Below are 22,351 nucleotides of genomic sequence, written 5' to 3'. Positions count from 1 at the left end.
CACACAGCCACCGAGAAGTGTGTGTATGCAGCACAAGGGCAGCAGGAGCTGCCGAGACAGTGCGGCTGCGAGTCCAGCACACCATGTGGTTCCCTCTCGTCCTTGTAAACTTCCCACTTGGCTGCTTGCTGTCGGGAAGCGTACAGCTCTTCCCGCTCCCTGCATGGCTGGGCGTTGCTCCTGCTGCCGGGCGCCAGAGCAGGAGGCAGGAAAGCAAGCGTAAAGCTCCCAGGAGAGAGGAAGAGTGAGGGACGGGTACTGCGACCTCTGAGCTGATATGCTAATAAAGAACATTTGCCCGTCGGTTTCCTGAGCTGTCCCTAGGGATACAGAACTGAGCTGATCTAGCAACTGGGATTCACTGCCTGTGCTCCTGGACTAGTGCCCAAAAAAACACTATTGGAATGAAGGACCAAGGAGACTGCTGCAGTTTTATACTGTAAATACTTCATGCGGGCTGTTGTCACATCAAAAACTTTTACAAATATTAGCTAATTAATCTCATTAGCCCTCTGTGACGCAAAGGAAGCACTGTATTCTCAGTGCTTGTCCAGTATAGAGCTGTTTTTTCTAATCCTGGCTGGATCATGGCTCTGGCTTTATCTCCAAGTTATGCAGATTGTTACTGTTCCTCTGGTACTCCAGTTTAATTACACTGTGGTTTCAGTGGTTTCTTAGTACAGGACCCAGCAGCAGGGATGGGTGCTTCAAAGCAGTTGACCTCATGTGAATGGCTCTTATATTACTTGTGCTGCCTGTGGAGTGTGGGTGGCTGTCCCAGGCCGTCTCACCACTCTTACCTTCACTGCTGCTCTCCGGGCTTTTTGAACTCTGCTCTGTTTTTAAATCACTTATTTATCTTGGTTTCTTGTTTGTATTCAAAATCTTCCCCTGCCTTTCCAGCACTCCCTTTTCTTATGTTCTCATGCTGCCGTATCTGTGCCTACTTTAGATATCTGTTCAGTGTCTCTATCCTCCCAGTCACAGTCCTAACTGGGTGTTTCTTCCCATTCTCCCTTGGCCATCTTTCCCCTTTCTGCTCTTGCTCGCTTGGCTGCTGCTTTAGTCTTCAGCTTGCTCTTGAGTCTTATAACTCTCTCCCCTGATTCTTTACTTCATCCCTATTTTCACTGTGCTGCATCAACTATCCCTGTATTGTTGTTTGGAGATTTTGTCCTGAAGGTCAGTTAAAGTGATGAACTTGGTTGCTTAGGTGTTGCCTTCCAGGTAAGGATATATAGATGAGGGAATGTGATCTGAACATAAATACATTATGTCCAGAAGCTAACCAGATTTTCAATGTTTACCTTCATTACTTGCACTGGGATTTTGTTCTTATTACTTTTTAAACCCTTATTTTGTACATTTTCATTCCAAATTTCCCCATCTGTGAGGTCAGGGATCTAAAAGTTCATTAATCTGTGAGAGACATATCAATTCTCAGAGATTTGTGCTATGTTTTGTTCTTGTTTTTGTTTTGATTTTGGTTTCCACTGGAGCATAATCTATATTATGAGGATTAGCAGCACTGAGCAACAAAAAGTATGTATCAAACTAAAGCCTCGCTTTAACTGGGGGTTAAAATTTAGATTAAAAATCATGGAGTTAAAGATCAGTATGTTTACCTGTCTTGCAACTATTTCTTGAGGTTATTCAGACTGAAAAGAGTGTTGAAAATGATGAATAGACTTTCTCCATTTCATGTGTGGTGTTGACTTTTATTCCTTAGGTTCATATTTCTGCATACAGTAGGTGATTAACTCACTGGACCAAGCACAGGAGCACTGGCCAGGCAGAATTGGTTTTTTAAGATGTTATTTCTGTATTTATTGTGCAGATAAGGTAACATTTCCCTCTAAAAAATCAAATTCTCCTTGAAATAAGCATTAGAGACATAACATGAAGATGCAGCTACACATAACAAAACTTTTTTTATAGAGTTAACGATCAGAGGTGGGAGGAAAAATGAATCAGGAAGGCTGGTGTTCACAGAAGTGGAGGAACAGGACAGGAGGAACCAGAAACAAGCCTTGTGTGCTCTGTGGAGGTTTCTCTGATATCTGCCTTGGCCAGGGTCAGCTCTGAGCCTGCTGCAGAGGTCATGGTTGCCTTTGCCATTAGTGCAGATATATCTGAAAATCCCAGTCCTTGTTTCACACTGAGGTGAGACCTTGATGAATCCACTCTATCAGTAATGTGTCCCCAGAGATGTGCCTAATGCATCTTCTAAATGGGCTGATATCTCAAAGTTGTATTGACAGCCACCACAGGTAGGGTCACACCTGGCTTTCCCAACTGAGAGAATATTAGATGCAGCTTCTCTGGGAGTTGCACTGGAACATGCACGAGTTCGGGCTGGAAGGGAGATGGTCACCCAGGTGAAAGGTGAATAGTAATTTCTCCTACTCAGATCACCTACTGGACAGCTGCACTGTGAATGAGCAGCTTTTCAGTCCTCTACCAACTAAATAAGCTCAGTGCAGAAGAGTGATTTTTGCACTGAGTTGTGCTGTTCTGCTTAGAGCAGTTTTGCCAGGCTGTGGTCAGGAACAAGAGGTGAGGTTGGGCAGTCAACCATGATGTTCCCAGAGTATCAAATGAGGAGACAGTGTCCTGCTGAGGAAGCAAGCTGGCTGCTTCTCCCCACCTCTGATGCCAACATGAACAGGTATAGATGAGTGGGCAAGGAGAAGAAAAAAATTGGGACACAATAACTGCTGCTGGTGTTTGTATGTTCTGAAGATTTCTGGATGTAAATATGTTCAATGACTGTCACTTTTACACATTTTGGAGAACTTGCAAAGTAGGTCCAGAGCTTGAGTTTGCTACAGTCATTCAGAACTTTAGCTTGTTCTGAGTTTTTTGGTTGCTCTGAGAGCCCCATGCACACATATATCCATGGCATTTGGCTATTTCATCTGTGTTGCTAGACCCACAGCAGAAAAGCAAGAGATAGAAGCTGATGGAAGTTGTAAAGCTTTTGCCCAAGTATAATTATGATAATTATTGTTAATAATTATATATATAATTTTATTAATATTATTATATATTATAATTTTATTATTATAATATTCTCTGCCAGCTTTGACTTCTTTCCTTAGCTTTAGGAGCTAAACTGCTAAACTAAATTGCTGTGCTTATCTGTACTGGAGGCAGTGCTTGGCTACATCTGACAGCCCATCCACTTCAGGAGAAGACTGCGATGGGATGGACATGTGAAGGCATTAGAACTGTCCTTGTGGATCAATCCCCTGAGCCTGTAGCCCATCATTGATGGTGGCTTCAGGGAAAGGTGCAGGAATGCTCAGGCTGCAGAACTGGACAGCACTACCTGTAGAAGTCTCCTTCTGATCCCTCACAGAAGCTGGAGAGTTTTCTGAGAATGTTCTTTTTATTCAAAGAAATGCCTTATCCTTTCCAGTTTTCTCATGATCTCTTGTCCTTGGGACCAAATGAAAGTGATTTACACAGCAGTGTTTTGTGCAGTGTAAAAAGGCATTCTTTAATAATTTTCAACTTACTGCCTTTCACTTTCTTTTCAGTTCCCTGTTTCTCATGTCAGAAAATATGTCCAGAACAGTGCAGCATATTTTCTTTGTCATTTACTCTTTTGAAACCTCCCTACTAAACTTGTCCCCATTTTTTATTCAGCTGCTCTTCAGAATTTTTGAGTGCTGCAGAGATTTAGACCAAATTGAAACTAAGTCATATATCTCTCACCTGTACCACTGCCTGCAGAGTAAATGCAACCTCGATTTTTGAAGAGAGGAAGGACTCTCCCAGGGGCATTTTGAAAATCCAAAGAAGTTAAAAGTGGAACTCCTTTAATCATAATTTTGAGGGCATGCTCCAGTAAATTAGAGGCTCGGTTTACAGAAATTGTGATATTTTGTGGCTACTATACAGTGATCATCAGAGCATACCTAAGGCTAACTGAGCAGAGCAAGGCATATCGGCTAATTGAGCAGAACAAGGCATAATTTAACATTACACATATGAGAAAAAAAAATTCAATCTCCTTTGTAGTTATGAAGGTCAATGACAGAAGACTTTGCCAGGAGGTCTGCTTAGAAATATCTCTAAAATTTATTTCTGCTTCTGAGTGCTCTGGTGGCCAATTTTTTGCCTCAAGAGTCACTTGCAGATGCTAGCGTGTGACTCTCCCTGCCATATGACTCAGTGTTAGAGTGAAAACACTTCCCTTCTGTCTTATTACAAGATGGGAGGAAAGAGGGTGGCAGGGGACAGATTGCAAAAATAATCATTTAGTTGGTCTTAGCCCATGTGTGAGACCCTTAAAAAAAAGAGCAGCTCTCTTCCAATAGGTTGAATCCAACCTACATGGGCTAGATAGAGTGCAAACAGCTAGAGGTGCCACAAATTTTTGGTCTTGTCTTGGACAGAGAGTGCTGTGAGTAAATGGTGCTATGGATTGCCTTCAACACTGGTGCGTGCATGCTGTGGTGGTAAACTGTAAGCACAAAGTGGTGGTAAACTGTAAGCACAAAGTACTTAAACTTGATGCTTGGTGTTAAGCACTAGTTCTTGACTATAAGCACAAGTGAGGCACCTCACCAGAGATGGAAGTAGTAAACTCTTCTGCTCAGAAAGTAGCTTTAGTTAGGTGGAGATTTTCTCATGCTGTGAACCACAACGTCTGTTCTAGCAAAATTTATTTCCTTTCTCTGTCTTAAAGGTTCTTCATAATTAAGGAAAGTTTTCTGCTTTACTATGCTGAGAGTGAGAAGAAGAGTTTTGAAAGCAATAAATACTTCAATATCCACCCCAAGGTGAGCAGAATTTGCACAGGGAGGGTATCTCTCATGATACCACACTGTGAACCTGCAAAATTCGCCCCTGTTGGGAGATCACCTCCTCCTTGATATCAGAGTTCCTGCTTCCGTGTTCTAGCTAGCAGTCTTCTCTCTGTGATGAATACAGGACTGCCATCTTCACCCCCTTTCAGATACCAGTTGGGGGGTTTCCTGGTGGTGGTGGGAATCCCTCTGCTTTTCAGAAACTGTGTGTATTGCCCCTCCTGGTGTAGCCAAGGAAGAGCAGGGCTCCACAAGTGACCAAGGGTGAAAGTTCAGCTCCTGGTTAGTTAATAGTTATACTTGATTTTACTGACTGATTGGAGTGCTCTGGTTTATCCCTAGGGTGTCATACCCCTGGGAGGCTGCATCGTGGAGCCCAAAGAAGAGGCCAACATGCCTTATGCCATAAAAATCTCTCATGAAGACTTCCATGTAAGTAGATTTCTTTTCTTCTAAAAAACCCCAAACACCTCAAAACATGTTAATGCTGATGAGCAGAGCTAGATTGGCAGTCTTTTCCCTCCCCACCAAGGTATGCTTACCCTCTCTGGGCAGACTATCCTGAGAGAGAGGGTGGCTTAGCATCTCAAGTCCCCTCAAGTTTTTGCTGCTGCTGCTTTGACAACCAACAGGAAAACTTGCACTTTCTGACACCAGGTTTTATGCTACTAGCAGACCAGTACACAGATACTCAGGAGCCCTAGAGCTCATGTTGCCCTATCATTTTATTCCTGCCATGACTGTTTGCCATATGCACACTTTCCAATGTGTGGTAGACCTGGGTCATATTTGCTACCATGTGATGCTTCCTGTGGAGGTGGAAGACTGTGGTGGGCTTTCCTCCCTCCACAGCTGTGCTATCTGTGTTCAGTTCATGCCCTGAGTGCACAGAGGTGCATAAGGCACCAGCCTCTCTAATCTGGGTTTTTTCTCCCCTCCCCTCCCCTCTTCCAGGGTAACATTGTTCTAGCAGCTGAATCAGAGTTTGAGCAGGCTCAGTGGCTGGAGATGCTACAGGAGTCTGGAAAAGTGTAAGCTTCTTTCTATTCCTTATTCAGTTTGATCTGTTCTGTAGATGTGTAAAGGATAAAGAGGAAGAAGCCTGACTAGAAGGACTATGGGAAGTCAGACAAGCTCCTCAAAACTAGTAAGAGCTTCACTTGTCTCTTGGACCTATCCTTTCCCTAAATGGGAATGCTCTAAAGCTGACACAAAGCTTCCCACCTTGGTAGGCAGTGTGGTGTGCAGTATGGCTCTTTGCTCCCAACCCCAGGCTGTCATCTGTCAAATGCTGAGGTAATGAGTGCCCTCTGCTGTCCCTCTCTCTTACCTCTGAAAGATGGGACCTGGGCCTGAATGGGAGCCCTTCTGGTCCATTCCCTGTGGGTAGCAAGGTCTGTGGGCTTGACAAAGGTGAGGGTTAGAAAACTTCCCTGTTTGAATTTGGGGTAAAGTACGAGCAGAACAGGCAAGGCACAAAGCTTGTGAGCAGCTGTCCGTGTGGCTCTACATCCTGCTAGGGGCAAGGACCTCGGAGAAATTGTGTGTCCTTAGAGTGTGCATCCCTTCTGCTCATATCTCAGGGTGCTCAGGCCACCCAGCAGCAGGATTTGGCCTCTTAAGACATTTAATTCTGAAATGCAGAGGCAGGTTAAATCCCAGGAGAGGAGGTGTTAGCAAAGCATTTCCAGCCCACCTACAGGGGTGAGAGGGTTTGACTGCTGTATGCATACAATACTGAGCTCACAGTCTGCTGAGAATGCTGGAGAAAGATTTGCAGTTTGTTGGCCTCCATTTCTGCAATTCCTCAGCACCCAGGAGCTTGGCAGTTCAAGGAGCAGCTGTGTTGCAAAACCAGAGCAGGCTCCTTCTAAATCTCAGCTGGTGCAGAAGACATAACACTTAAACAGGGATTTGACTTTCCCAAACCAGGTATAGAAACTTCCCAAGTAGAGCAGAGCCTACTACTCACCTGCAAGGCTTAAAGCAATGACCACTTTGGTCTGCCCTTCCTGGCTGCATTACAGTGTGTGTATGTGGTCTCTTGTCACTATAGGGACAGATTATGTTCTGTTTGTAATACCAGTGTGTACATGGTAAAGGCAGTATCTCAGTTCATTTCAATGTCGTGAGGCTCAACATGTTAATTTGTATTAATGAGGAACAAATTTTATGGTGGATCAGCACAAGCCAAGCTCTGTGCTACTGCAGTGTGCCTGGCTTGGGTGCTGGGGCAAGCTGTTACCCCCACAGTAGTGTATGAACTGCAACACAAAGCTGTCCATTAAAGTTTCATGGGAGCAGGAGTCCCATGGGACACAAGACCCAAGGCAGAAGTCTGTCACCCACTCAGCACAAGAAGACTTGACCACTGCAGGGAAGAAGAGGCACAGATTTAGCCTTTGAGCAATCTGGAGTTTTTTATTCAGTTAGCACAGGCCTGCATTTCCCTTCACCAGTGTTAAGCTAAATTATTGCCAAGGCCAAGGGCAATAATTTGGGACCAAATTCATCTTTCAGGTGTGTACGGGAGGGAAGGAGCATGGCAGCACAGCTCCAGAGGTGTGCTCACAAGCAAGCCCTGCACGACTGTGTATGTCAGAGAGTCAACCTTTTCTTTAGTCCTTGCTTCAATATTCCAGCAGTAGTGTTTAAAAGAGGAGCTAGACAGTGGCTGCTATCATATAGCAGACTACCTGCACCTAGCTGAAAATCTACCCAAGACACCTCCTTCCCTCCCCTCTCTGCTTCTGTTCTTGTATCAGAGGAGAGCAGTGCAGCTCCAGTGCCAGCCTCACCTGTGCTGAGAATAGCCTGCATGTCAGGAAAAGCACAGATTATGTGGTTTTATGCTAGCAGGGTCATGTTGGGAGCTAAGCAGCGGTCAGAAAGGCCAGCATGGGCCAGTAACTTGATCTGCAATGAACAGGAAAGCTAAAAGGATACAGATGAAATATTCTAGACAACCTGTTTGAGTGCCCTGTTGTTCCTAGATTGAGATTGCACTGCCGGTGGCACTGCAGCACTTAGTTGTAGTCATCCTGCAGTCTCCCTTATTATTTGAAACCAACCAAAGGAAAAAAAAACACATAAACATCCTCAAAAAACCCCCCTAAAACGAATTCGATAGAGTGAGATACAGAAATAAGGGAAAGAGGAAAAAATTAACCCAATCTGGAAATGTCCTCTATCCTCTCTCCTTTGAGTCAGTTTTGTCTGCTGTCTCTTTGGTTGGTTGGGGGATGGGGGAGTGTGCCTGCACAACTGCTTATTGCCTCTACCATCATAGTCTGCTCAGTGATATCTTCAGCTCTTCACTCCTTTCCAGGAATCATGGTTTGATAGGGAAATGGCTTATTCAGTGCAGAGGGGAACCGATGGTCTCTCCACCCTTCTAACATGTTGTGGCTTGGACTTACCACACTTGCCAGATCTGGAAAGCTTTTTGGAAACACACAAAGCCCTGACTCCTAGACCACCAGGCTCTCTTCCCACCCAAAGAGGCTTTTTCTTCTGCTAGTTAGGGAGAGGGGCACACGTAACACTGTCTCCGTCCACAGCTCTCTTCACTGACCGTTCCCTGAATTCGTTAAAGTAGACTTTGTGGGCAACGGAGGGGGCAAAAATAACATAGAACATATATCCTGTGGACCATGAAGTGCTAAGTGTCTCCAAAAATTGCTTGTGGCTGCTCCCAAGAAAGGTAAAATGCAGGCAAAACTAGAGAGATGTTCCCAGTGCTGCAAAAGGACCGGAACAGACAATGGTTGAGATGCATAACACATGCAGATAACTATACAGCTTTGGGGGTTCTTTTCTTAGTAACCTTTGAGTTACAGACAGGAAAACATCTTGTTAGGCTGGGGAAGGGAAAGGGCCCTGGAAACATGAATCTAATAAACAGACACCTTAAAGGCTACAGCTGTTTTGAAACTCTCCATGATAAACTCTGTCGTCCCCCCCACTCCCCTCTTGAGATCTTTTGCTGTTGGCTTCTCTGGGATCATATTCATCTTGTATGAGAGAAGGTTAGTGAAAAAACATATTCGCACCCACATGTTCTCCCTCGAGATGAAGATTTCTAGCTGTGGGCAAAACAGCACCTTTTTAATTAGTGTTCTAATTTCCTCTGCACTTTAGAATGATCCTCATCAGCTGAAAAGAAGCACAGCTATCTGCAAGGAGCACAAGACAGTGCTTGGGCTGCTGGAGCTGTGAGCTGCCTGGTCCCTGGGGTGGCGCGTGTTTAATTTATTTGTCTGTTTTTTGTAAGAGACGAAGTACAAGTTGCCTTGAAATTGTTATCTAAAAGGTTGCCAACCTAATGGTTTCCAAAAAGCTACAATTTCAAATGGTTCACAAAGAGGCTTGGTACAGGAAGGCTTACAGATATTTAATATTAATAAGCTCCCTCAGGATTTAACAAAGACGGCAGAATTTCTGGGCAGCAACTGCTGTTCCTGTATGTACATCTATATAAATAGATTAGAATCAATTGCATGTATGTTTTAATGTTATGCATTTCTTGTGTGTTGATATTTTTTTTCCTAATGAAACACCAATAGAATTGAGCAGCAAGCTCCATTGTTGGTTCTGGTTTTGATTTGTGTGTCATTGTCCATGGTATTTAATATCTGTGCTTAAGCCTATCCTGCCCATCAACTCAGTCAGTAATGGGCATCTGCTCCACAGGCCTTTCTTGTAGCTTAGCTTAATAAAGTGTTTAAGTGACCTTGAGATCCTCTGGCCAATGGTCCTAAAATAACACAAGATGCTCTTTGAATATGCCTGCTTCCTTTAACATTCCCTACTTGCCAGCATCTAGTCTGGCTTTTATCTCTAGTTCTTCTTTGTTTTCACAGGAAGAGGCACTTAACTCACAGTGTAGGGCCAGACACCAAGTCCTAGTGGCTTATAAGTAGCAGAGGAGGGATTGATTGGTTCCAGGGTGGATGGTGGATACCAGAAAGACTGAAGATAGAAGGCTATGGGAAGAATTCAATAGATGGTTAATGTTTGAAGGGGAAGAGTGACTCTAACAGCAAAATACTGGAAAGGTTGCAGAAGACAATGTTGTTAGCAGTGGGAAGTTATTTGAGTTAAAAGCTAAAATCTGGTCCTAAAGTCTGTCAGGATCTATTTAAAGGGTTCCAGATGCATCCTGTTGCAGTTGGAGGCTGTGGATGTGCTGAATTGGTCTGGAGAGTCCTTAAGCTTAAGATCAGTGTAGGAATCTCCAAACCACTGAAAAATAACATTTGAATAGTTGTGAGGTGTTAACATACAGCTCATGTATTTAAAAAAGAAAAAAATATTACTTAATATCAGGGAAATTTCTCTAATTCATTTGTGGAGAAAAATTTAGAGAATCACTGTCCCAAATGATGAAAGTCTGCATGTTTGAATTACTTGGTGGCTTGCTAGGCTGAGACCCCCGTCTCAATCTGTAGGACCCTTAGCTCCTTTACATTGCCTGCTTTGTGTCTGCTCTCCCTAGGACATGGAAGAATGCCCAGCTGGGAGAAGCTATGATTGAGAGCCTGGAAGCCCAAGGACTGCAGCTGGCCAAGGAGAAACAGGAGTATTTAGGTGGGAAACTCTTACTTCCAAAAGCCATAAACCCCAAAATAGCCATTTTGCTTTTCCTGGAGTTGTCAGTGTGGTCAAGCCAAGCAGCTACAGGTTTTTACTGTACAAAACCTGTTTTTACAGGTTTGACTGTTACTGGATGAAGCTTTTAAGTAGTCAGCAGCTGAAATTCAGGTTTGAAGGGGGTCAAAACATAAAATGGTTAAGGTAGGATTTGGACATCTGTTTGGAGTGTGAAAACAAGAATGTGCTTTGGCCAACCTGCTGCAGTCTCGTGGCTGGTCTGTACAAATGTTTGCTGCCCCTGAGATATTTGGATGTGCTGGTTTCAGCTGCTTACCAGACAAATAGCCAATACCTTTGTCTCCCTGAATCACACAGGACTGACACTTCTGAGACTGATCACAGCTTTTCATGCATGGGTTTTCTTCAACTAGCTGGGGGTTTTTTTGGTCTTACTCTATTTGATCTTCGTGTTTGCTCACACTGTTCGTATTGAAAGTGGGAGCATTTACATGGGCTTGCTTGAGGTGTCTAATGGCAGTGGCTAATTTGTCAGTGCTGTCTCCATGGACAGTGCAAAGAGAACAGTTTGTCCAGATGAACATAGAATAATGTAGGTGGAAAGAGACTTCTGAAGGTTATCTAGTCCAATCCCCTTGAAGATTCTGGATGGCAATACCTTGGATGCTATGACTGCCTTGGGAGGTCCAGCTGTCTCTTCCCTGCACCGACCATAGCAAGAGCCAAGGGAGAGTAGCCATTTTAACCCAGATGCCCTCCATGTTAGAGCATTCGAAGACCCCTTCTGATCTGGGGGCTGCTGGTCATGTGTGGGCCCAGTGACTTGTCTGGACAGTCATCTGCTTTAAACAAGCTGGCAGCAATTTGGGTGCTTCAAGTTAGTGATGTCTGGAGCAGAGGCTCATAGTATCTACTCCTAATCACCAAGGTACTGAAGGAATCTCGAAGAGCTGTTTGCACTTTTGCATCCATGATGATCTCACATGCAACAGTGATAATAATTCAAGTATCAAGGCATGTTCATTCTGGCCATCTAAGCTCCATTCACACGTGCGAGTTGATGGATGGGCTTGTATGTGAGGCAGGGAGGGAGAAGTGGCTCCATGTCTGACAAAGGGATAATGGGGAATGCTGAAAGGAGGACCCGGAGGGACAGGAACAGGAGGAAGATTAGAAACAGGAAAACTTTGTCAAAACATTATTTTGCAACCACCAGCGCAGACTACAGAGCCTAAAAGACTGAAGAGGTCTTTAGTACGATAAAAGACAATGTGATGGAGGAATAGAAGAATATACATTCTGTGGCAAACAGGAGATATTTGGAATATAAAATATATATTTCACTGGGTTCTTTGGTCCGTGACAGGAACATTCAGAGCTGGTCAATTGTCACACTTGGTTACTTTCTTTTGACAGCAACTGTCTATTTCAATATAACTACTGAGGCTTCTGCCTCATTAGCCTTACCTTCAATGATCTGTGTCCATCCTCTAGTTAAAACTTTGAGGTCAGACACTGTTCCTGGCAGGAGGTCAAGGTTCTCTGGAGGAAGCAAACACTGCTCAGGGGAATTCCCTGAATCCACACTGAGTGGATCCCACTTCCTTCCACCTGGTTAGGATCTAGGTTTCACTCTCAGACATGGACTTTACAGAGGGCCATCAAGTCCAGGGCTTGGGCCCCCTAAGAGGGGCAGAAGGGGGAAGGTGGAAGAGCCTCTGTGTAATTACAGTGCATCTGTGCTGGGTCCTGCCCAGGAGAAAGAGGTCAAGAGTGGAAAGGAAAGGCAGTAGTGGTGGTCAGCAGAGCTTTGGTAATGTAACACTATTTCTCTGGCAGCGGGAGCCCTGCTGTGGGCAGGAGGTGAAACCTGTGTTCCTCCTAGCAGTAGTACTGCTGCCAGCGGTAGTAATCTCATCAGGTCTCCAGTACCAGGGAAATCAGTAGCATCCCACTCACCTGATATGGGGAAAATTTAATCTAAAAGTGCTACAGTGAATCTGCCCTGCTCACGTGGCAGCTTGGTGGCAGAGCTGAGAGCTAAACCTTAGGCTTAACTGTGAGGAGTGTGTTTCTGTCTAGCTTCCTGTAAGTGTGACCAAGAGCTGCCTGAGGGAGAGCCTTTGAGGTTAGGGCATAGCACAACAGCAGGCTGCAGGGTAAGGAGCAGAGCAAGGCCTCTAGTGGGTGTGTATCTTCAGTAGACAAGAGCAGCTGATGTTGAGGGGAACTGCTCTGTATAGCAAAACTTTTGTGGCTAGGTTAGGAGATTGATTTCTGGCCTTGGCTGGAACATCCCAAGGTGACAATAGGGAGCTGGCAGTGATGCCCAGAGGGCTAAGGAGTAAGGAGAGGATGATGCGCTAGGCAGGTGGGGATGAGGCACTGAGCTGCAGGAGAACTGACTGCTGGTACCTGGTGTGTGACCCTGTGCACCCACTTAACCTTTCTGTGCCTTTGTTTCCTCATCTGTGAAACAGAGATAAGAATATTTTTCTGACTTAGCTAGAGGACAGTGGAGGTTAGTTCATTAATGTTCTTTAAGAGCACTGAGAGGAAACCTTAGAAGGAGTACACAGCAATGTGGTTGTTTAGTTTATTCAGTTATTTGGCAGGAGGGAAGTTACAGAACATCCCATTATGTGCCGTCTTAGACTTTGGAGCAGATGCACACAAAGGAATAGGGAATGCTTCAGAAAGTCAGTGTTTCATGTTTGTAAATATCCCCAGGATATAAAATGCTTTTCTCTGTGCTTTCTCTGGCCTTTGTTTGTGTGCTTGCAGATAAGCTAATGGAGGAAACAGAAGAGCTATGTCTGCAAAGGGAGCAAAAAGAGGTGAGTGTTCATCCCAAGCCAATTTCCTTTAAATTCCATGTGGCAGGAGTGGGATTTTGGGAGTTATTGGTTTGAAGGCATGTCAGGGTTCAGGGAGAGGGGCTTGTGGAGCCACAAGAGTCTCCAGCCAAGCTCTGGACCCCGTGGATGAAGAGAGGAATAAGACTTGTGCCATGAGATGGGTCTTGGAGGTGTACCCTTGTTCCCTTTCCCTGTTATTTTCCATGCAGCGTGCTTGTGATTATATCTGCAGGAGGACCAGAGAGGAAAATGAAATTAAATTCATATTCACTGGATTGAATGACACAATTGTTATTTGGCAGAGAAGACTGGCAATCAAGACTTGTCTCCACAGTTAGAAAGCAAGTAAACAGACCTGACATGGTTCCAGTGTAGAGATACTGTTGTGAGAAACAAGGAGCAGAAAAAGCAACATGGTTTGTTTTTTGGACACACCAGAGATGGGGAGAATAATAAATATTGCACGAGAGAAAAATCAAGAGAGCACCCCCTAAGAGGTGACTATGATACCTTAATTTATCTTAGAATCACAGAATGGTTTGGGTTGGAAGGGGCCTTAAAGATCACCCAGTTCCAGCCTCCCTGCCACGGGCAGGGACATCTTTCACTAAACGAGGTTGCTTTATCAAGTTTATAATTGTTTTGCAACAAGACACGTGTCTTGTCAATACCACCTAAGGAGTCTTTCCGTTGTGCCTTTTGCAGCCAGACTTGTCTATCCCGCATTGGCCTTTTTAGTCACCAGCGCGTTTGTAGCAAATGTGGGTAGAGCCCTTCCCAAATCTTCGTTCGCGAAACCTAACCACGAGATGAGATGGGAATTGTTTTCCAAACTATTCCTAACTTATGGTTGCTTAATATAGTAAGAGTAGCTCATTCTCACATTTCCAGCAAAACGATACTGATTTTTATAGCACCATCATAAAGTCATTGCAAGATAGCTGTGCAAATGGATTGTCCTATTACACAGTAGAAAAGTCTGCATGGATGTAGAATACCATGTTACAACCTTGCAAAGTGCCTCATGTTCTATTCCAGTTAATCCAAAACAACCATTGCCCCTCTTTAGGAAAAGACGGCAATGCTGACCTTGGCTTCTCAGGCCTATATATTTCTTGCATACATTTTTGGAGAGCTAAAATCCAAAGATAGCTTGGACTCTCCTTTAGGGCTAAGCTACTTCTGCCTTTGCAGGGAGACATCCCCTTCTGGTGAAGTAGCCTGCTGCACAGCCCACAGCCATGGGGAGGGAAATGCCCTTGTCTGAAGATCCTGGAACAAATCTCTCCTATTAAAAAGCCATGCACAGTAACTCCATTGCCCACAAAGAGCAGATGGGGCCAGGTTAATCTGAAGGAGTTTGGTACTGTGAAGAACTGAACGTAGAGCTCACTGAGCTGTGGCAGTCTGACCTGTTGAGAGCCTGAAGGCTCCAGAGAAGTATGTTGGGAAGGAAGCTTGAACCATGTATCTGCACTATAGAGCGAGATGCTTAATATTAATTTATTCAGTGTCAGTGCTGTTTTGTGACTAGCCGGGGCCTGCAACAGGAGTTGTGCTTAGCAGCTATAGCTGCAAAGGGACCTATTTGGGAGCAGGACCCTTGCTGTATTTTATCCCTGTCTTTCTCCATCTGCAGTAGGTCTCAGTACAACTGCTGCCTCTAGACTAGGGAAAGAGGCTGTTTCACTGCTTGAGACAACTTGTATTTGGTGCTCTTTAAACATGGTTTTATCAGCACAAAGATAGTGACAGGCTGATTAAACTGTGCAAAGCTGTAACTGAACAGTTTGTGTTTTCCTGCCCCAGTGGGGGTGGAGAGCAAGGCAGAGCCAGTAGAAAAATCACACTTCAGGCACAGCAATTCCGGGGCTGTCACACTCCTTCAGGACTATCTGTATCTGAACATGTGGGTGCCTGGAAATGGTACATACACGTGGAGTCCAGCATTCCCAGGGACCTTCTGTATATATGCATCAGAGCTGACCTGTGCAGAGAGCATGTCTGGGATTTTCGTGTGCTTGGTAACCTGGCTGGGGCTTATGGATGTCTGAAAATCCTCAACTTACTTCAAATCCCTTCTAATTGCTCCTGGACAAAAGCGTGGTGTGATCAGATGCCTTGTGGCTCTACATAGCTCAGGTTAAATGCCAGGTTTAAAGTCCTAGGCACTGTTAACAGGGAAGCTTTGCCTAACTGTGTAGGCAGAGTACATTCCTGTCTTCTCTTCTGGTCCAGGAACTCGAGCGCCTGAACCAGATGCTGGAAGCAGAGAAGCAGCAGTTTGAAGAGGTGGTGCGGGAGCTGCGGCTGGAGCAGGAGGAGATCAGACGGTAAGGCAGCAGACTGTGCAGGGCAGGAAAAGGACACCAACTCCCACATCAGACAAAAGTGCCACTGTCGTGGTGAATCAAAACAGTTTGTAAAATCCACCTATTTTTGTGTGTGTAGGAAGGAGAATAGATGCTATATTGACCAAAACAGGAATGGTTGTAGGCTGTTTACCTGCATTTGCTATTGCTTGTGTGACCAATAGAATACAGCTTAGTTTCATTTTGCATTCAGGGCTCCAGCAATTTATTTTCAAAGGGCTTGGACATCAGCAAACCCCAGATTGGTTGGGGAAGCATGGCAATGGAGGTGCTAGAGAGGATTTCAAAGAGGCAATTACTTTGATTGGCTGACCAGCCCTGTGGGGTCCAGACATATCGGTCTGTTTTTCCACCATCAGCTAAATGACAATGGGTGGATGATGATGTTGCCTCACCAAGAATTGTTTTGTTATTTTAAGAATTGCACTATGCAAAATGCAACCGGAGAATGTATTTAGAAAGAGAAGGATCAAAATGCTTTGCCCTGAGTGTTGAAAGGGCTGTTTAGCCATTGCCCTCTTTTTTTTTGTTTTCCTTTTCTCTCCCTAAATAAAATCTCGTTGTGATTTTGCAAACCATTTTTGTTTTCGTAGACCTACCTCTGCTTAAATATGACTGCCCTGTTTGAACTCTTCCAGTTGCAACCATGGCCCTGTCCTTGCTAGAGACGGTTTGGTTTGACGATGAGGAGGCACAGTAAAGTTTCTGAAAGCCCGTAGTGTGTTCAAGGCAGGATGTGATGCTTCCTGGCAAGCTCCTGACTCTCCAAGACTGCCTTCACCAAGAGATCCACAGCCCGCGCAGTCTGAGTGTGGTCTGTGGGGCTAGTGTTCCACTGCAATAGCTGTTCCCCCTTTTTGCTTCTTTAGGGAGCTAGAGCTCACAGCCCGCTCCCTTAAAGGAGTGGAGGAAGAAAAGAAAGAGTTGCGAAGCCTGACGCAGTCCTTACAAAACACCCTGGAGGTGAGTGACCACTTCTTACCTCTGAGTGACAGCATTTTAGTGTGCTATGGAATGAATCTAATATCTGCTAGCGCCAAAGTTAAGTCCTGTACAGATGAACAGGTTCATTTGGTAGCTGGTATGAATGCCAAAATCCCCCACGGAAAAGGATGAGAAGTGATACAGAGCCCAGCAGAAGCAAAATTTTCTCAGTCATAGCAGGTGATGTGATGATATCAGAAAAACCAAAAGTTGCAGTTTGGGAAGCTCAGGTTGAACACTAGGGAGAGAATTTTCACCGGATGGATAGGCAGGCAGTGGGAGAGCCTGAGGAAGCTTCATCGTGGAAGGTTTTCACAACTGGACTGTAGAAAGCCACATCTGACCATATCCTGCTGTGCTGGCCGACCAGCTCTGAACAGGAGGTTGGACTTGAGCCTGCTGGAGGGTGTCTTCCAGCCAACATGGCTGTAAGTCATGCACTTTTTTTTTTTAAACTGCAACTCTCTTAAGTTCTGTTGGAAATTGGAGCGGGAGAAAGGCATTCCTTGTTTGCAGAAGAGAGCATGGTGTTCCCAAGGAATCCTGTACCACATGGGAATATAGGAAAAGGAATATTGATGTATTAAAATCTTTCCTTACTTGGTATCACTCTGGTGGATTTGTGGAAAGTGTCTTTTCTAAATGCACATTGTTTGTGAGATGTTCATACAGCCAGCCTTTGGAAGCCTCAAGGTCATTCTTAATGTTTGTGTCAGATGCTGCAAGTTTGTCCAAAAATCTGTTCCTTTGAGCTCTTCTCCTTGCCTGAAGTTATGGGAATGAAAAAAGAACTGGAAAGATAGTGAAGGACTGTTCATGCTCTAGTTGCACACTGAACCAAACACTTCACAGGCAAACAGCATGATATGTCTTATTGCCCTGCAGTTAGAAGTACCACAGAGGGGATGCCTCCAGTTCCCATTGAGGAGCAAGCCAAGCAGGGAAGGCAGGGAAGCGGGCTGCATCTGTGATGCACTAGGGAGTCACAAGGCTCCAGTCCCTGAATTGTGTCCTTACTGGCATATCACATCAAAGGAGCCTGCAGGTTCTCTCCCCCTTCATAGCAAAGGCTGTGGTGGAGGCTTGCTCCTCATGAGGCAGATACAAAATGAAAACCTAATTTTGTTATTTGTGTTTTTAACCTGAATGAGGCATGTAAGGGTGGAGGGACTCAATAGGGAAGAGCCAGGCAGGAACAGGAGCAGAAACATTAGACTTAGCTGATATTCACAGTCTCTGTCCTTCTTCAAGGAGCTCTCCCTGGAAAAGCAGCAAATGCTGGAGATGCTGGAAGAAAATGAGAGCCAGGTCCCACCTCCAACCAGCCCCAGCAAAGAGCAAAGCCCCATCTGGGGACTGCACTGCAGCCTGCGACAGATTGAAGAGAAGATGCAGCAACTTCTGCACGAGAAACTCCTGGCAGAGAAGAGGTGAAGTGGGGGCAGGGGTTCTTGAGGTGGTATCAGGAACAAGATGTGATCCAGTGTGAGGAGGGTGGTGTGAAAAGAAGTAGTTTTGCCCCTTGCAGGTGGGAGGCATGGGGTTGTGGCTAAATATTTGTAGGCTTAAAATGATATCACTTCAAAACAGTTTCCCTGTTTATCCTGAGACCTGCAGAGAGCCAAGATCCTTTATAATTTCCATTCTTGGGTGTGGTAAAGGGAAGAGGGCACTTCTGCCCTGCTCAGGCTTAGGGATGCCAAATGATGTGACTATCTGCTGACTTGCTTTTTCATTGCCAACACAAGACAAGTCTGAAAGATTGTCTGGTTCCCATGGCAGGAGTTTAGGGTACAAACACTACAAAAGAGACAGAATGAGGCAGGGCTGCTGAACTTCTTGCTCCCGGTTGGGCCTTCTCCTTTCAAACCAGGATTTGGACACGTGAAGGTGTTCATGGCCTGTCCCTAAGGAGTGTTTGGTGCTTCTGGGCCTCATCAGGGGGTTGAGAGTGTTCCATTCTAGAACTGTCCACCTGGCTTTCTCCAGCAATGCCTGTATTGTTGGAGTGAAGCACAGACAGTGCTCCTGTTAGCACTTCTTTGCTCAGGACAGCCAGATAGTTAAGCATGCCCAATCAAGATACTGAGCCTCTTTCCTTCCTGTCAGTTGTGCTGGGGTGGGAATGGTCATCTTTCTTTGCTGTGCCATGCATCAGGATGAAGGAGAATGAGGAGCGGTCCCGAGCACTGGAGGAGGAGCGAGAGTTTTACTCTTCCCAGTCACAAGCACTGCAGAACTCACTGTCGGAGCTGACTGCAGAGAAACAGCAGGCAGAGAGAGATCTCAAGGTATTCCCTGCAAATATTGTATATTGCTGTCCCTGGACCTAAAGTGCTCTCATTTTCCTTCTCAGTTCATCCCCCATCAAGCCAAACTCTTTGTTTTATTTCGTTTTCATGTTGTGATTACAAATCTTCATTTGCTGTGCTTCCTATTGCCAACCGTATCCTGGGCTGCATCAAAAGCATCAAGACCAGTAGATTCTGCCCCTCTACTCTGCCCTTGTGAGACCCTACCTGGAGTACTGCATCCAGTTCTGGGGTCCTCAGCACAGGAAGGACATGGATGTGTTGCAATGAGTCCAGAGGAGGATCACAAAGATCATCAGAGGACTGGAGCACCTCTTCTGTGAAGACAAGCTGAGAGACCTTGGGTTGTTTAGGCTGGATAAGAGAAGGCTCTGGGAAGAAAACCTTACAGCACCTTCCTGTACCTAAAAGAGGCTACAAGAGAGCTGGAGAGGGAATTTTTACAAGGATATGTGGTGATAGGACAAGAGGAATTGGCTTAAAACTGAAAGAGGAGAGGTTTAGATTAGATATTAGGAAGAAATTTTTTACTGTGAGGGTGGTGAGGCACTGGAACAGGTTGCCCAGAGAAGTTGTGGATACCCCATCCCTGGAAATGTTCAGGACCAGGTTGTATGGGGCTTTGAGCAGTGTGATCTAGTGAAAGCTGTCACTGTCCACAGCAGAGGGGTTGGAACTAGATGATCTTTAAGGTCTCTTCCAATCCAAAACGCTCTGTGACACCATCATAACACATGAAGTTGCCATGTTGTATCTATGTAGCACTACTATTTATTTTCTCATTCTGAAGCCTGATTAAACTGTTTAGTGCAAGTCTTTTAGTTTGCTACTATGAAATCATCGTCTAAAGATGAAGGGAAGAAAAAAGTAAAAGAATAAAGTAGACACAAAAAAGAATAAAGATTATTTCAAAGAAATGTTAACATGGACATTGCAGAACTGAGCAGATATCTTCCCTCCTCACTTGTGCTCAGAAAATCAATCTTAAGATGTGTAAATCTTCAGTAACCTCTGCAAGAACTTGAGTTGAAAAGCAGAGGAATGCAGCTGAGGAATGCAGCTGAGGTACCAGCCCTCCTTTGTAACAGAGGATACTTTGTCCAATTACCTTTGCATAGATTAATACATGATATTTTATTTAAATCTAAATAATATAAAGGTTATGTTTATTGTTGGCTGTTTGACACTCAACCTGCTTATACAAATATTTTATCCAAAAAAACCCCAGTTCTTCTTTTTCCTGCACTTCCAATATTTTTTTTTTATCCCGTAACCTTCCACTTGGCCAAACGGAAGCTAAGTTGACCTAAGCTGTATTAGTCATTCTGATTTGCTAAGCTACTACTTCAGTTCTAAATTTCCTTGTGTTTTATTCCTGAAACTCAGTACTGTACATCCCTTTGTGGGAACTGACTGCCTCTATCTCAAGTCCATCTCAGCTGGAATTATGTCCTCCCTTTCCTGCTCATCTGTAAATACTTGCATTAGCACAAATTCATGTGTTGAAATACCATCTCTGATTCCATATGGTTTACACAATGGGAGGAAAACTTCAGAAAATGAAAGTCAAAGTAAAGGAGAATTACTAAAATAGTCTGTACTTCAGATTCTGACTGAAGACATGAGGAACAACTTTTATGTTGTCTTACAATATTTCTAAAGATTTTCATCACTGTTGTCTTTTTGTTTTCACCCATGGTGAGTCCCTCACAGACCTCGTGGGTTACCAGGATGATTATTGAGACACAAGCCAGTTTCCAGCAATTCTTTTTCTCTTCCTCAGGCTGAGGTGAAGGTACGCATGGATCTGGAGAAGAGACTGAGAGAAGCTGAGGAAGCATTGCAGAGCTTGGAGCAAGGCTTAAATTCTCTGCATTGCAACAAGGAGAAAGAGGAAAAGATGAAAGCAGATGTCAGTAACTTGAGAAGTAAGTCAGTCATCCATCCTCTCTCCTGATAAGGAAAGTCTGAGAGAGAAAATATTTCTACCCATCTTTCCAGACACACAAAGAAGATCCTCAGTGCACATAATGTGCTCTTCCAACTTCTTGTACCTCCACCACACCTCCTATTTGAGGAGCCATAATGTGCTATGTGGGCACTTGGTATTTTGCCCTCAAAGGAGGGTGAAATTATCCCAGTCTTCTTTGTTGGGTGCAAGACAAACCTCAAGGTAGAGATGATCAAATGCTTTCCAAAATGTCAAAGGGAAGCTGTGGCAGAGCTATGAAGACTGACTAGGCCTGAGTTATAAAGAGTCTTCTGATTCCCCTCAAGACATTATTTTCTCAGCCTTGGTTACAACAACATCAGTTTAAGGAGGACTGTGGTTGCTGTACCAACGTGCTGGTAGGTGACCCAGCAGGTGAAGTTTGGATCCTTACTTGGACCTGAATTACAGCATCAGCACTGCTGTGCTGAGACAGCTGCAGTCTACAGGTCAGGTGTAAGACTCAAGTCCTCACAGGTTAACCTTATTTCCTTGCCCTTTTTGTGTTTATTTGGGTTGGAGATTTTTGGGTATTTTGGAGGGGCATTTCCCTAGCATTTGGCTTGAGTTGGGTCTGGGAACTGACATTAGCAGCTTCAGTTGTATGAAGTCTTGCTTATTTTCCATCCTCAAGTATAGTTCAGAGAGAAAAGGTTGTGAAGATGCTGTATTTGTACAGTTAAGGCTTCATTTCAGTGAAGGGTAGATGTACTGGGCCAATACAGAAAAGTCAAAAAGTCCTGTGGCATTCTGAGCACAGTTTACATAGAAAGAATAAAAAGAAGAATAAGAAAAAAATAAATACATGTATTAATACTTTTATATCTATTCACATATCTATACTTTTTATATATTTAAATAAAATAAATATTATTCAGTAGTTTCTACATAAGATTTCTAAACTGAGGAAAACCAACATGATTCTGAACTTCATCCCACTGTCTCAGAGTCATGGTAAGAAAACAGAACTAAAGTGGATATGTTTATTGAGTTCAGCATTCAAGTAGTGCTGAGCTACCTGCCTGGGGCATAAGTGAGTAACCTCTGGTACTGAATGTTTCCTGACATTTCCAACCTTAGATTTTGGGGGATGTTTTCTTCAAAAGAGTAAAAATGAACAGAGCACTAGAGAAAATGAGGGACCATCAATGTTTTCCTTAACTTTGGTTAAGACTGCATCAGTCCTTCCAAGTGGTTCCTGCTGCTCTGCCCTACTCTGCCCTTTCATATAAAAGTTTGGGCACATTAGCACATGATGCCTTTGAACAGCAAGGGGCCAGCGACAGGCAGAAGGACAGCAAGACTGGAATGGCAGAAGAGATGCTGGTTAGACCATAGGAGGGGAAATAGGCCAAGAAAAGCAGCCTGTGTGGCAGATCAGGACAGAATAACATTGTCAGAGTTT

The 22,351-nt window shown here is 44.4% G+C and overlaps 1 protein-coding gene across 1 annotated transcript in view; it reads left to right on the top strand.

Annotated features, from left to right (window-relative positions):
- Window positions 1-22,351, top strand: part of PLEKHD1 (pleckstrin homology and coiled-coil domain containing D1) — a 67,297-nt gene that overhangs the window by 12,518 nt on the left and 32,428 nt on the right. Inside the window, exons 3-12 of the mRNA XM_064658297.1 lie at window positions 4,697-4,790; window positions 5,160-5,249; window positions 5,772-5,848; window positions 10,315-10,406; window positions 13,215-13,267; window positions 15,527-15,621; window positions 16,530-16,623; window positions 17,896-18,074; window positions 18,803-18,935; window positions 20,740-20,884. Of these exons, the coding sequence (XP_064514367.1) occupies window positions 4,697-4,790; window positions 5,160-5,249; window positions 5,772-5,848; window positions 10,315-10,406; window positions 13,215-13,267; window positions 15,527-15,621; window positions 16,530-16,623; window positions 17,896-18,074; window positions 18,803-18,935; window positions 20,740-20,884 (1,052 nt within the window). The remainder of the gene's footprint in view (window positions 1-4,696; window positions 4,791-5,159; window positions 5,250-5,771; window positions 5,849-10,314; window positions 10,407-13,214; window positions 13,268-15,526; window positions 15,622-16,529; window positions 16,624-17,895; window positions 18,075-18,802; window positions 18,936-20,739; window positions 20,885-22,351) is intronic.

Source organism: Pseudopipra pipra, chromosome 6 (genome assembly GCF_036250125.1).
Source record: "Pseudopipra pipra isolate bDixPip1 chromosome 6, bDixPip1.hap1, whole genome shotgun sequence".
Lineage (NCBI taxonomy): Eukaryota > Metazoa > Chordata > Aves > Passeriformes > Pipridae > Pseudopipra > Pseudopipra pipra.
This window is presented reverse-complemented; position numbering and strand designations above follow the sequence as displayed.